Source organism: Lepidochelys kempii, chromosome 6 (assembly GCF_965140265.1).
Source record: "Lepidochelys kempii isolate rLepKem1 chromosome 6, rLepKem1.hap2, whole genome shotgun sequence".
Taxonomy (NCBI): Eukaryota; Metazoa; Chordata; order Testudines; family Cheloniidae; genus Lepidochelys; species Lepidochelys kempii.
The window spans coordinates 22,503,628-22,519,368 of NC_133261.1; the positions used below are offsets into that span (position 1 = coordinate 22,503,628).

Consider the following 15,741-nt stretch of genomic DNA (forward strand, 5'->3'; position numbering starts at 1 on the left):
AAAAAGCTGTGTTTAGATCCATCTGTTGCTAACAGGGTGCCAGTACAAAACATCCTCAAGCAGTGAGGACAGGGAGTTTGTGTCTGAGAAACGCGACACATTTCTGGGCTATGAATTTCCAGGGCTAATTGCTAGCACCCTTTCAGCCACAGAGTGGACAGGCCCAGCGTCCACCAGGGTTTCAAGCACAACGTTGCACAGACTTACTCCAAGCACGGTTAGGTGACAGAGTGGTTGAAGTGCTGCTGTCCACCAGCCCTGTGTCCACACCAGTGCTCTCGCCACTGCTGCCTCTGGTGGGCTGGACTGGTGGTAGCAGCAAGGGCAGGGGGCTGAATTTTAAAGACAGCAGAGTAGCTCCCTACTATTTGAAGGGAAGCAAAGTTCTGTTTTGTTCAGGAGATTATGCCACATCCCTCACCACACTCTGGGCACTTCAGAAGGGTTAATCCTTTCTTTCGACAATAAAACACCACCACCACTCATACAGCACTTTGCATCAGCAGATCTCACAGTGCTTTACAGAGGAAGTCAGTATCATTGTTCCCATTTTACAGAAGGGGAAACTAAGTCTCTTTGCCTCTCTGTGCCTTTTTTGGTCACCCAGGAGGCCAATGGCAGAACTGGGAATAGAAACCAGATCGAGTTCCAGTTCAGTGCTCTGTCCACTCAGTCACATCAGCCTCCCAAAGGAAAGAGAGAAAGTCACTATACGGAGTAAAGACAGACACAAATAGACATTAAAGACCTTACGCAAACTTCCTTCTGCCCCCAGGTCTTCAATTGCATCTCAGTCCTGATCTGAAGCAGCTCATACAAACCCAACCCCTTAAGACCCCCCAGAAGTTCCAACAAACACACCTCAATCCTAGCTCCCAACCCCCTCTGCCATTCAGCCCATCCACAGCTATGCCCATGCAACATCCTGACCTGCAGCACCTACCGCTATTCCAGCCCGGGGCCTTTCCTCAGCAGACACAGCCACCCACCGCAAGTTAGGTCACTGCAATCCCCTGACACACTTAGGGGTGCTGTGGCAACATGTGGTAGCTTTGTAAAGTGGAGGAACATCTCCCGGGGGCTCAGGCTGAGACCAGACTCAAGGCATTTTCATTTGGGACTGAAGCGAGATTTGAACTCAGCTCCCCAAGGATGGAAGGTCAGAGAATTAGCTGCCCAGCCCTAGAAAAGGGAGCTCTTGATTTTAAGGGAGCCCCAGCCACACTAAGGAAGCTGATCCCGCCACCAGCTGCAGAAACCTGGGAGGGATACAAGATCCTGTATTTTCACTTTCTTCTCATTGAGGATTTTTTTCACATGCACTTCCAGCTGGTAGTTTTTCCACCAGATCTGGCCCGTGTTTCTTCTCTGCCGTTATCCATTCGAGCTCAACTGTGCTTTCAAGAAGAGAATGCGTGTACTGGAAGCACAAGCAATCAAATGTTAGGAAAGCTGAACCTCACCTCCTATGGCTGAATCTTGAGTTCTTAAAAGGGGAGTTGCAGGGGGGCACAGGTTGCAGATACCCTGACTTTCCCGTCTTTCTACTAGGAGAGGTGTCCCAGCTGGTTGGGAAGGCCTAGTAAAGAAAAGGTTCAGAACCACAGGGCTACAGCCAACCCTGGAGTTGTAACTCAGGTCTTTGGGTTGGCTTCTCAGATTTGATCTCTCCATGTTTTAACTCTGAATTCTCTGGTTAAACAAACAGCCCCTGGAATCCACCGCAAAGTTAAAAAGTTGAAGATCATATAAGAAACTCTCAGACTCACTCCCATCTCAGAGTCTGCAGGGTGCTCACCTCTATCGTGGGGTCATATTCATCAACAAAATGGTTCTGAATGAGCTGTATTGTCAAAGCGCTCTTCCCAACGCCACCTGCTCCAACCACCACCAGCTTATACTCGGTCATCTTCCCGCTGACCCCAGCTCAGGGTCTCGTCTCCAGCAGCACCACCACCTGCAAGGACAGAGATACAGACACCATCAGCATTAGGTTAGTGCTTCTTTATTGTCACCTAGCTTTGCCACTGCTGCACCAGAGCCACGCAGGAGAAAGACAGCGGTGGCTATGCAGCATGACACAGCAAGAGGCACCGGTACAAAGTGGGGACAGCTGAAGTTAGAAGGGAGTGAAACGATAACCTCATTGCATGAGTATCGAGGGTGTCCCATTCCCACAAAACCCAGCCAGTTACGGCTGACTTTTATTATTTGTATTCCAGTAGCACCTATGTGCCCCAGCAGAAACTGGGGCTGTACAAACAGAGTCAGAGAATCTGAGAATTTGGCAAGACAGCCAAAGCGTATGAGGGAAACACGAGGGGCGAGGTGTCTGGCCCAAGGTCACACAGCAGGTGAGTGACAGAGCTGGGAACAGAACCCAAATCTCCTGACTCCTGTCCAGGGCCTTACAAGCCCAGGCTGCCTCCCATTCTAGAGTGTTTTAAAAGGCTTCCCATTGCATGGACACTACACTTAGGCAGGCAGGTGAATGTATGATGCTGTTGTCCAACCCATTCCCCTCTGAAAATGAGTTTCAGATGATGATGATAACAGCAACAGCAGCAGCAATGTGACCTTCCTTTGGAAGAAATCTAATCACCAGGGGGACCCAGGCCTACACTCATCTCTAGTGTAACTTGGCCCAAGTCAATGGAATTACAGCAGGGATGAATTCTACCCACAGACTGCACTACCCTCTCTTTCCCCACACACATACAAACCATCCCACCCTCCAGATATTCTCTTGTAAGACTATCAAATTAGAAAAGCAAAAACCACCCAAAGGACCTATAACCTCTTATGCTTTCCTGTGGCACTGAACTCCCTGGAAATGTATCCATATGTGACATAGTGAACTATCACACTGGGAGAGAAAAAAAACCCACCCAAGCAGCTGACTCCAATCAATCACTCCTCTCAGAGGCTGCTGGGAATAGGTGGGACATGGAATTTATATAACCCAGACCCAGCTGATGGCAGAGAAGAGAAGAGAGAGGGTAGCACCCAAGACAATTGGAGGCTGAAGGAGTACCAAGGGAAAAAACAGCTCCAGAGAGGGGCAGAAGAAGAGGCAGACACATTGGGAACAAGGTAGAGTTTGGGGAGAGTTGGGCACAGGCTGGGAAATGCCTCCCTGGGAAACTCCGGACTTACCTGAGATGTAAGAGAACATATGGGGAAGTGGAACTAAAGACTGGGCGTAGACTGTGATAACCTGAATATAGAGACACCCCTTTGCTAAGTACTGCTGCAGTCCCTCTGGCCTCCTTTTCTCCCCCCAGCATGTCTGTGGTAGTCAGATCATCCCTGGCCATGGCTGAGTACCTTTTGGGGCTGTGAGATTTGGGGCTTTGTTGGAGGGCCAGCTCACCTTCGTGATCCCTGAGGCTGGTTAGAATCCCTGAGGCTGGTTAGAATCCACTGGTTCACACTCTCTGAATTCATACCTTTTTCCTTCTGTCACACATGTCTGCCTTTGGAGGTCAACTGGCTTTATTCTGCATTAATGATCAGATTGCTATTTGAATGCAAATTCATTCGAATTTAAATCTGAATTCATCTTGCTTAAAAATATGTGAACTTCGCCTAAAACTGGAGGGGCAGGGGGGAGAAGTCATCTAAAATAGACAACTTTACTGGTAAGACCCATTATCTAGCATCCATCATCAGTAACCGAAGTCACTTCAAATAATTAAAGAAAAATCAATCTGAATTAAAACCTTTTCACAAATTCTATCCTAAACAGAACACCATGCACTTCGACAGCATGCACCATCTGATGCTCTCAATGTGACTGCATACATTCATGGGTTGAGCTGTCAGGTAGGGCATTATTTTACAGATGGGGAAGCTGAGGGATAGAGAGATTAAAGACAAAACTGGCACCTAACTTGCCCAATTTAAAGGGACCTGATTTCTCAGATAGTGCTGAATACCCGTCCTATGAAAATCAGGCCCTTTTAGAGAAGTCTCAAGTTGGGTGCCCAAAATCACTAGTCGGGTTTGAAAATCTTGGCCTAAATGACTTGGTTAAGATCAGAGACTATGTTGTTAATGTTAACAGCACAGCTGGGAGTACAACCCAGGAGTCCTGGCTCTCAGCCTCTGCACTAATCACTAGGCAGCACTAACAAATTATGCCACCATCTTCAGAACTGAGTTAAACACTTACAGCCTTCTGCAACAGGTTCACACGTCAGAGGGCAGGGCACCTACATTACCTGCTAGTCACCTAAGCTAATAAGCCCCTATTACTATACTGGCTACTTGAAGCCTTGTTTGAGGAGCAACAGCAAGGAAGTAGGGCCCAACCCCCTCAGCCCTCCCGTCTCTTCAGTGCTCCTGAGCTGGGGACGATCTTTCAAAAAGGCTCATTAATTTTCCCAAGGAATTGAGCGTACATTAGGCATTCGTCTCCCCAGCTTCAGCCAGTCTGACTCATTAGCAATGTGAAAGGTGCTGGCAGAGGGCATTTGTTATTGGTATTGCTGGGAAGTCCGGCTTCGGCAGAAACCTGCACTGCCATTACCAGCAGTGGGCAGGGACGTGCACCCTTTATTTCCCCCCACATACACACCCTTTATTTTTGTCCCAATTCCACTGTGAAAGAGGAACTCTGACTCAGCATGTACAAGAGGAAGATTACAAAACCCTAACGGTTTAAATGGAAATCCACCCCCCCATCAGACTACGGCTACTGCCTGCCAGAAGTCAGCCGAGGGTCAGGAATCAGCATGTCGATATCAGCCGTAATGCCAACCAATCCCCAAGCCCATCTCCCCCCTGGCTCACTGTCCCAGCATCTCTTTTTGGAACAGTGAGGCACTCGCTGGCTCCCACACAAACGGAACCAGCCACTCAAGCTTCCTTGTTTGTTTTTAAAGCTCTGCCATCGAACCTAGTGTTCCTGGAGAGGAGCCAGGCGGCAGGGACACTGCTACCAAGCAGGCCTTCCCACGCAGCGTACTGTAACCCCCTGCAACGCTCGACCTGGGTGCTCCTCAATCTTGGGCTGCAACTCCCGAGATCCTGTGAGCAGTCAGAACAGTTGTGATCTACTGGGATGAGTCCCTGGATTTACAGATCCAGGCATTGGAGGCCTTGTGCTCGCTCAGGCCCTGGCTTCTAGTATTCACTTCCCATGCTGGCTCACAGCCAGTCTGCTAAGCTTCAAGGCTGTGTATTCGCTCAGGCTTTTGCTTGTGTGTGTGTGTAATGGTGTGGGGAGGGACAGCTAAGTTACAGCCCATTTATAGTTTGTCATAGTCAGTAATACTTTGCACAGTGTGGGCGCGCACGCTTGGAGTCTGCTGGATGAGAGGGTTTTATAAATTTAAAAGAAAGCCTCTTTCAAGACCTGATGCTCCCTCCACAGCCACCCCGTGCCCCTCAGTGCTGAGCCATCACACCTCCTGCTCCTCCAGCATTGACCCCCCCCCCAGCCCTGCCTGTGCCCCTCAATGCTGAGCCGTTGCACCTCCTGCCCCCCCAGGCCTGCCCATGCCCCTCAGCACTGAGCTATTGCTCCTCCTTCTCCAGCCCTGCCCCTCAGCACTCAGCCATTGCAACGCCTCCTCCTCCAGACCCGTCCCCGCAGCCCTGTCCATGTCCCTCAGCGCTGAGCTATTGCCCCTCCTGCTCCTCCAGCCCTGCCCCCCTCAGCCCTGCCCGTGCACCTCAGCGCTGAGCCATGGCACTTCCTGCTCCTCCAGTCCTGCCGCTTCCATTGCTCTGCCCAGGCCCCTCAGCGCTGCACACAGAACTGTGCCAGAAACGAAACAGAGCCACAGGAGATGACAAAATGGCCTCCCATGGGGCAGTGTGTCAGCACCAATCCTCTTCAACATAGATACCAATGACCAGCCCATACAGAGCAATATAGGCATTTTACATACGAACCAGTGATCTATGCGTCACATCACAGGAGGAGGGCTTTGCCACTGTTGAGAACAGAGTGACATGTGCATCGAGCAAACTTTATACCACTGGTCTCCAACCTTTTTACGCCCAAGATCACTTTTTGAATTTAAAGGGCAACCCAGGATCTATCCCGCCCCTTCCCTGAGGCCCCTCCCCTTCCCCAAAGCCCCACCCCACTCACTCCACACACTTCCCTGTCATCCCAGGCTGGGATAGGGGGTTGGGTTTCAGAAAGGGGTGCAGGCTCTGGGCTGAGCCTGGGGCAAGGGTTTGAGGTGCAGTAGGAGGTGAAGGGTGCAAGCTCTGGGAGGGAGTTTGGGTGCAGGAGGGGGCTCCAGGCTGGGGCAGAGTTAGGGTGAAGGAGAGGGTGTGGGCTCTGGGAGGGAGTCTGGGTGCAGGAGGGGGCTCTGGGTTGGGCCAGGGGTGTAGGAGGGGATACAAGGTGCTGGCTCTGAGAGGGGGTCAGGGCTGGGGCACAGGAGGGGGTTCAGGGTGCTGGCTCCATGAGGGGGCTCAGGGCTGGGGTGCGGCCTCCTGCTGGGCAGCAATTACGTGCAGCGGCTCCCAGTCGGCGGTGCAGCGTGGCTGCCACTAAGGTAGGTTTCCTGGCTACCCCGGCCCCAAACTGCTCCCAGAAGGGGGCAACGCACCCTTGCAGGGGGGCAGGCAGCACATGGCCCACGCACGGCCCCTCTCTGCAAGCACTGTCCCTGCAGCTCCTATTGGACACAGATCCCCCATTCCCAGCCAATGGGAGCTGCAGGGGCAGCGCTTGCAGAGAGGGGCAGCGCACAGAGGGAGACCCCTGGGGCGTGCTGGCAGCTTCTGGGAGTGGCGTGGGGCCGGGGCAGGCAGGCAGGGAGCAAGCCTTAGCAGCAGCCACGCCAGAGATCGCGATCGACCGGATGGTGACCACTGCTTTAAACCTATTAGAATAAGAACCAGGTTTGTGCCAACCCAACCAAGACACAGGTGACAGTCTTTCACCTACACCATTGAGAAGCCAAGAGGAAACTAATTACCACCCGGGCTGGAATCCCACTGACAATCACCCAATCCCTGGTTACCAGGCGGTGACGTTGGACTGAATCCTTTCCTTCAAAGCACATGCAGAGAAGACAAAAGGAAAGCTCCCTTGCAGCTTTGCCAAAGCTCTTTGGTTCTGAACTGTAACACCTTTCGCTATTCCACTTCCACTCCCCACCCCCAGGCTCTCCCAATATAAAAATCTAGAGCCGTGGTTCTCGAACTGTGGGTCACAAGTTTGTTTTAATGGGGTCACCAGGGCCGGCATTAGACTCCCCGCTGCCCAGGGCTGAATCCAAAGCCTGAATAACTTAGCTTTTCAGGGGCCCCTGTGATGTGGGGCCTCAGGCAATTGCCCTGCTTACCTCCCCCTAATGCCAGCCCTGATTCTAGACTCTAAAATCTAGAGTGACATAGGGCACTGGGGTCATGTAGTAATTTTTGTTGTCAGAAGTAGGTCGCAGTACAATGAAGTTTGAGAACCACTGGTCTACCGAAAACTTAAAATATAGGGACAATGTACAATAAATTGAATTTAGGATCAAATTAAATAACTTGGGGATTACTGCACTGATACTTATTTTCATATTTAAGTCAGTGGAAACAGTTTTTAAAAATTTAAGTGAAATAGCTGAGGAATTTCCCATCTGTTGCAGAAATCAGGGACCTAGCAGAGGAAGATTCACCCACATACATTATACCTTGTATCATGGTGCCAAGTCAATAGCTTCACAGCAGTGTTCCCAACTCTGGCAATTTTATTGCAAATTAAATATTTGGTGCTTTTCTTAAAATCCCAGCTCCTGGAGTCACATGATTAATTAAGAATCTCAGCTTTCATTTAAAAAGAAAGAAGAAAAGCAAGTGTCTCACACTCATGGTTGCAGAGAAAGGTTTGAAAAACAGGTACTCTAGGGGCTCAAAATCCGAAAGGCAAATTAACATAAAAAAAATCTTGATTTAAAATGTAAGTGAATCTCATGATTTCTGGGGGCTTAGACTTGAGTTTTTGAACAGTCAGGGTTAGCAATGATGCCAAGTGAAGATTGTAACCAGCACTGTATGTTGCAAAAGAACGTCCCTTGGAAAGGCTGTGGGCTTTTAGGCAGTGAACAAACTCTAAGAGGAAGGCCATGTCTACATTTAAAACTTTTGGAAGTATAGTAATGTTGGTTAGAGATGCAATTTTTTTTAAACAACATTTTTAGACAGATAAAAACCCTATTGTAGACACGGTTATGATGGCAAAAAATGCTTTTGCCTGTGTAGTTCATTTCATTCAGGGTACTGGTAAGACCTATACCAGAAACAGCCATTTTTTGCCAGTATAAGCCGCGCCTCCACTAGGAGGGTTTGCCATTATAGCTATATTGGTATAGCGATAGCAGTAAACATTTTCCAGTATAAACTAGACCAAACACTCAGACTTAACACTTCAAACACTAAAGCTTTGAACAGCAAGACACAAACCTCTCTAACACAAGCCCTTTCATCAGATGCTGTCTCAGTAACTGGAGGAGAAGGAAAGGTTGCCTCCTTGTTAGTGCCCAAAGTAGTCCCCTCGGATCCTCCTCGCTTACTAGCCGTCACAGCCGCCACACTACTTGCTTGTTTGCTGATGGTGCTGGCATGGTGGGCATAATACTTAATACTTCTTTAGAGTGCAGCTATACCAGTTGCTCTAGGGCATTATAGAGGAGGTTCAGTGACAAAAGCTAGGATTAAGAACACCCTGTTGCATACTCAGACCACACTGGTACAAACCACGCTGGTTATCCCAATGCAGCTGACTACAGTAGGGTCAGGGATGTAACTGCCACTCTGAAGCTAGCGCTCAATGCAAACAAAGGAAAATTTAAAGGTGTGCACACCCCTGTCTAACTGCACGTCTGCTAGATCAGAGGTGCAGCAGCCCCCACTTTGCAGCAGAATCATGAGGTAAGTGCAGAAAAGACTGAAGACAGCTCTACTCCAGAAGTTAAAGAAGGTTTCAGCTAGAGATTCCCTCCCTTCCTTCCCCTCTCCCACTTTTGGGTGGCAATTCTCAGTTGGTTCTGCTGAATGACTAGGTCACTTACACAGTCCATACAGTCTCCTGAAGATCAGCTTCCCACTTGACAAACAGCCCAATAATTACAGCCCACGTCACAGTGAGGCATTTGATTTAAGAAATCAAGTGAGCAGAAGAGATCATTGCCACTGAGAACTAAATGCTAAATTTTTTTTAACTTTAAAGCAGGAGGAATGTGGCAATGTCCCATTATTATTAATCTGCAATGTCTTCAGTCAGGGATAGAGCCCCATTGTGCTAGATGCTGTGTACACACACACGCCACAAAATGGTCCCTGCGCAAAAGAGCTTACAATTTAAGTTTAAGAGGCTGGCCTTTCTAACAGTCAGCCAGTAACACAAAATTTGATCTGGTGGATGTCGGTGAATAAGTCCATTTCTGACTGCTCCAGGCTTTATTCTTGGTTCTAGACATGCCAGCATAGACTGCCTGGGGTGCAGACAGGTTGCTTGTTACAGCAGCATTTCTGTGACACTGCAGTTAAGGTCCCCTTAGGATTTTCCTTAGGATGCAGATGCAACCTGATGTTTATAAAGGGTTACAAGAGTGTTTGGAGAAGCTGGAAAGGGGATGGTGTTGCAGGCTATGTGCCCAGCTTCTGATGCAAGCTTACAGACTATTCAAGGAATATTAAATCAACATTCAAGGAAGCCTCCCTCTCCCAAAGTCATCCAACAGTCTTCATCCTAAATGCACCCCTTTTGCAGGAAGTTGGGAAGAACACAGCACAAGTGGTATGGGAAAATTGTGGGCAGAAGATGAATATTCCATGGTCAAATCCTGCTCTCTGTTGCACTCCAGATTCACACCAGTAACTCGACTGAAGCCAGTGTACACTCATTCCAGACTGACATGGGGAGGGCCCAACGTGGCCCCATGTCAGTATGCAACGGGAAGTCAAACAAATGCCCGCTTGTCTCCTAGGCGGACAACAGCCTATCACTATGTGATGGGAGCAAGAGGACTGACACTTTGGCTTGGACATTTGCATGCTAACGAGCTATACGTGCTGTAGGTTAGTGGCACAGGGAGTCACTCTAGAACAAGTTCCCACTTTTGACATGATCCCTGCTGTGCATGCAGAAAGGGTGGGGTAAAAAGTCTGAGGTGTACTGAGTAGATCATTTCCAATTTTGGGGCCATTTGCAACGGAAAAGAGCCATCTGCCACCACAGCCTTGGAAAATGGCTTCCCAGTGGCATCAGGAGGGGAGAAGTACTTACAAACACTGCAGAACCAAACATGAGGCTGTCATGATGGATTATTTACAAGGGAATACGAACACTACTAACAGCCATAGGAATGGCACAAGAGGGGAGGAGAGATTTCCATGGTGCCAGCCATGCATATTACATATTGCTGGGTGGCAGGTAGCTACATACCAAATTCTAATACTAAAATTACGATCTAGCTCTTTTCAATAATCCCCCAATAAAGAGGTGACTGGATTTTGAGGACCTTCCCCCAGTATTAATCAATTGTAATATAAAATGTGCTCCAAGGGCTTATCTACACACAGAGTGGCATGTGCTTATCTAAAGGCGTTACTTTAAACCAGTTTAGCTGAACTCGTGCAAAAAGCTGTGTGGACACGCTTATTTCAGTTTAATCTAGCCACTCAAATCAAAAACGAGTGTCTACACATGGAGCTGAGTTGTTTGCAAATGTGTGTAGACATCTTCTAGAATACCCCTTCAGATCAACTGTGATCTTCCCTTATGTGGCACACCATCGGTTTACACACAGATCCAATCATATCTATTCAGACTGCTAACAGTACATATACATACCAGGCACTGGTGTGCTCTGTGCCAACTTCTGTGTTCAAGTGAGAGCAGCAGAGGTGCTGGCACCTGGTGTAGTCTCCTCCTGGGCACCTTCCAAATTCCAGAAACCAGTTGGACGGACACCTTTCCTTACTGGTCCATTAAAAACCACCTGCAACGCATATGTCAAACAGTGGGCTTTTAAAAAGAAAAGGAGTACTTGTGGCACCTTAGAGACTAACAAATTTATTAGAGCATAAAGCTTTCGTGAGCTACAGCTCACTTGGAGAAAGCCTGAAAAGTAATTTAAAACACAAAACCAAGATTTCTGCTTGATTTTTACTTTAAAAATATCAGGTGTGTTGAGGCTGGTAAAATTGGAGGAATTTCTGGGTCTCTCAGAGGTTGTGTATTGTTTAATTGACTTAATTGACTCTTTAACAGAGACATCTTTTCTCCAAATAGTTTATACTACATTGGAAATAAAGGTGTTAAAAACCAAATTATTTTTTAATCAGTGACTGAGGCCTTGTTGACATTGGGAATTTGCCCCAGTTCTAATCACGAGTGCTCTGGCAGTCACTGATGTAGGTGCAGTAGTGCAAACCCTAAGCTTTACACAAGGAAAGCACGAGATGCAAATGGAGTCTGACACATGGGGTTTTCCCCAGTGCAGCTACATCATTTTCAGGCCACTCATCGCTGCAATCAGAGCAAGAGCCTGATACTGACAAGGCATAAAAATCCCTTCTCTGCTCAGCTTTCAGTCTCTTCTCCAGTGAGGTCATCATCTAATTAGCCTTCCAATTGCCATGGAGTCTTCCAGGGTCCACATGACCTGGGTTTCTCAAGGGATGAAATAAGCAGGCTCCTTTTTAATAAAACCTTTCAGAGGGCCTCAATCGCCATAAGGAAAAAGACAGAAGCCCAAGATATTTTCCCCTTCCGCAGGTCATGTTTACCAGTACAAGCTGGGGTGCTGAGGGCTTCCTGATAGCTCACAACCCTCTGGGAGGGGAACTCTCTGGGGGGTTGGAGTGGAGCAAGGAGGACTAAAATAGTTTTGCTATTATAGTACCCAAGTTCTTCTGTTCACAAAGCAGATGGGGGACTTTCCCATTAATTATTAAGCAGCAGAAGGCACCGTCCTGCAGCTGCCAGAGGTTACAGAAGGCCTATAGGCCACAGCATGCTGGGTTTTATGGAGTGCTGCTGGCAGCCACATTTCTTTAGGGACGGGCAGTTTCTGTTTATCCCCCTCTTGCCCTATGTCTAGTAAGCGCACATGGTGCTGCAGTGCTCATGCTGTATGTAACAGCAGATCTACCCACAGAGACTGCAGCTATACCGTGGACGGACTAGCCGGTGTGTGCACAGCTTACAGTGCTAGCTAGCTAGCCCGCCCGCCCCTGGGCGCCCACCGAGACCCCAGCACCAGATGAGGCCTGCCTGCGAAGACGTGTCATTCTGGAGAAGGCTTCTTGGCTGTCAAAAAAAAAAAAAAAGGGGGGGGGGGAGGCAGGGAAGGAAAGCAGTCACTTGCTCGAGTGGTAACAGTTACCACTCGTTCCTGCCCTTGGTGCAGGACTCATGGGATGGAAAATTCTAGGGCCTGTTCTGCAGGAGCTCAGACTAGTTGGTCACAGGGATCCCTTCTGGCCTAAAACAAATAATCTCTGGAAGCGGAAGAGAGGAGGAGTTTGTAGCTCTCAAACAGGGGTGACTTTAAAGCAAAGAGAAAGAGGAAAAAAACCACTAACATCTCCACGTCTCTGTTCCATGCTGGATGCTGTGGTACACACATGGCAGAGTAGGAAAAGCCAGAGCCCAGGTGCTTGTTCAGCGAGACTGACTCGAACTACAGTCACCCCCTCTGCCCTCGTCACCGAACTAACATCCTGCACGCAGATACCTCAGAATGATGCCAAATGATGTACATCAGAAGCCAAGCAAGGTATCGAGTCAAAAGCCATTGGAGGTTATCGTTTGCGGGGGGGGGGGGGGGGGGGAAGAGGTGGAAAGAACGGCTGGGATTAGCAATGCCAAGCAGACCGCCCTAGCACGGATCTGGAGCTGCTGCTGGATTTCCTGACCTCGTGGATTTTCTCCCGTAGCGTGAGGGCTGCTGGCTCCCATTCAGAGCTGTCTAGGAAAACCTAACTAAGCGCTTCCGCCTGGCAGCAGCCGCTCCCAGTCCAGTAGCCCGCAGATCCTCCCCCGCTCTGTGGGTTTCCCAGGCAGTACGAGCAGCACAGCTTCAGGAAACAAGAAACATCTGCCAGCCACGCACAGGGGCCATGAGAATGGAGCTCTCTGCCCCAGACCTGGGGTAGGCTTACCCAGCCTGCGCTCTTCTTCCAAATCAGAGGATTATGTTGGGGAAGGCGTGCAGAGAGCTTTCCCCTTTAACCCTTCATCTGCCTATCACGCAGGCAACCATTCCAGTTTATCAGACCCTGGCTGTGCCCTCCACCCCCATTCAAATACATGTACCCCCTCCCCCCACCTATGGGACTTGGCCTGCTCCAGACCAGGCTCCAATGTGGAATAGAAAGTGCACAGCTGAACAGGGGGTGGGCAGAGACCATGCACCAAGGCCCAGCCAAGGGGCTGATCATTAAGGGAGGGAGTCACAAACCCAGGCCAAACTACCAGTGGCTGGGAATCACTGAATCAGTACCCAGAGCATAGGGAAGACTCCGTTGGGGAGATATCCAGCTAGCCCAGCCATCCCACACAGACTGGGTCAGCCAGAGCCACAACTTCAGAAGGCCTCACTACAAGGCACAGTGCCAGTCACAGAGCATAAAGCAATCAGCAGACCTGGGTACTATTTCCAGCTCTGCCACCGAGCTGCTGGGTGACCTTGGGCAAGTCACTTTCCCCTTCCCTGTCCCTTTGTCTTGTCTGTTCAAACCTGAGCTCTCCAGGGACTGTCTCTGACTTACACATATGTACAGCACCAATCTCAGTTGGGGCCTCTAGGCAAGACAGCAATACCAATTATTGTTTTGCTAGATTCTAAATATACTCAGGAGAGCACAGAATCATAGACCTGAAGGGCTGGAAGGGACTGGCGGAGTCATCTAGTCCATCCCTTTGTGCTGATGCAGGACCAAGTAAACCTAGACCATCCCTGACAGGTGTTTGTCCAACCTGCTCTTACAAACCTCCAATGATGGGGATTCCACAACCTCCCCTGGAAGCCTATTCCAGAGCTTAACTACCCTGATAGTTACAAAGTTTTTCCTAATATCTAACCTAAGTCTCCCTTGCTGCAGATTAAGCCCATTGCTTCATGTCCTACCTTCAGCGGACATGGAGAAAAAATTGATCATCTTCTGTTATGTTAAGGGTGTTATAAAGACAACATACCAGGTCCTCACCTCACTCTTTTTTTCTCAGGATAATACATGCCCAGTTGTTTGTTTTTTTAAGCCTTTCCTCATAGGTCAGGTTTTCTAAACCTTTAATCACTTTTGTTGATCTCCTTTGGATTCTCACCAACTTGTCCACCTCTCCCTGAAAGTGTGGTGCCCAGAACCGGACACTACTCCAGCTGAAGCCTCACCAGTGCTGAGTAGAGTGGAACAATTACCCCGTGTCTTACATACAACACTCCCGTTAATACACCTCAGAATATTAATACACCTCAGATTATTAACCTATTTCACAGCTGCATCACATTGTTGACTCATTGCATTTGTGATCCAGATCCTTTTTCAGAAGTACTATCGCCTAGCCATCTATTCCCCATTTTGTAGTTGTGCATTCGATTTTTCCTTCCTAGGTGTAGTACTCTGCACTTTTCTTTACTGAATTTCATCTTGTTGATTTCATACCAATTCTCCAATTTATCAAGCTTGTTTTGAATTCTAATCCTGGCCTCCAAAGTGCTAGCAACTCCTGCTAACTTGGTGTCATCCACCCATTTTATAAACATTCTTCTCACTCCATTAGCCAAGGTATTAATGAAAATATCAACTAGTACCAGGTCCAGGACAGACCCCACTAGCTATGTCCTCCTTATTTGACAGAGGACCAAGACTACTCTTTGGAGTACAGCCTTTCAACCAGTTGGGCACTCATTCTAGATTATAATAATTTCACCTAGACCAGTGGTTTTCAACAAGGGTACGCATACCCATGGGGGTACACCAACTCATCTAGATACTTGCCTAGTTTTACAACAGGCTACATAAAAAGCACTAGTGAAGTCAGTACAAACTAAAATTTCATCAATGACTTGTTTATACAGCTCTACATGCTATACACTGAAATGCAAGTACAATATTTATATTCCAATTGATTTATTTTATAATTCTGTGGTAAAAATGAGAAAGTCAGCAGTGTTTCAGTAACAGTGTGCCATAACACTTTTGTATTTTTGTGTCTGATTTTGTAAGCAAGTAGTTTTTAAGTGAGGTGAAACTTGGAGGTACGCAAGACAAATCAAACTCCTGAAAGGGGTACAGTAGTCTGGAAAGGTTGCAAGCCACTGACCTAGACCACATTTCCTTAGTTTACTTATGAGAAGGTCACGTGAGACTGTGTCAAAAACCTTATTAGAAGTCAAGAGGTATTACATCTACTGCTTCCCCCATCCACTAGCCAGTAACCCTGTCAAAGCAGGAAATTGGGTTGATTTGGCAAGATTTGTTCTTGACAAATCCATATTGGCTATCACCTATTACCCTATTATCCTCTAGGTGCCTACAAAATGATTGTTTAATAATTTGTTCCTGTATCTTTCCAGGTATTGAAGTTAAGCTGACTGGTCTACAGTTCCCGTGGGTCCTCTTTGTTCCCCTTTTTAAAGATAGGAACTATGTTTGCCCTTCTCCAGTCCACTGAGATCTCACGTATCCTCCATGAGTTCTCAAAGATAAATGCTAACAATTCCAAGATTGCTTCAGCTATTTTCTTAAGTACCCCAGGGTGAACTTCATCAGGCA

At 48.1% G+C, this 15,741-nt stretch overlaps 1 protein-coding gene across 7 annotated transcripts in view; it reads right to left on the reverse strand.

The window, feature by feature from the left end:
* The window catches only part of HRAS (HRas proto-oncogene, GTPase), a 72,824-nt gene that overhangs the window by 15,600 nt on the left and 41,483 nt on the right, over window positions 1-15,741 (reverse strand). For 4 of the 7 annotated variants that reach the window (XR_012159312.1, XM_073347110.1, XM_073347111.1 and 1 more), the window contains 2 exons: window positions 10,811-10,958; window positions 1,799-1,957 (listed from right to left, as the gene is read on the reverse strand). Coding sequence is in view for 6 of the 7 variants with exons in the window: in XM_073347110.1 (XP_073203211.1) it covers window positions 1,799-1,909 (111 nt within the window). In the remaining variant the exon portion in view is untranslated. The remainder of the gene's footprint in view (window positions 1-1,798; window positions 1,958-10,810; window positions 10,959-15,741) is intronic. The other 3 variants (XM_073347113.1, XM_073347114.1, XM_073347112.1) reach the window with 1 other exon arrangement.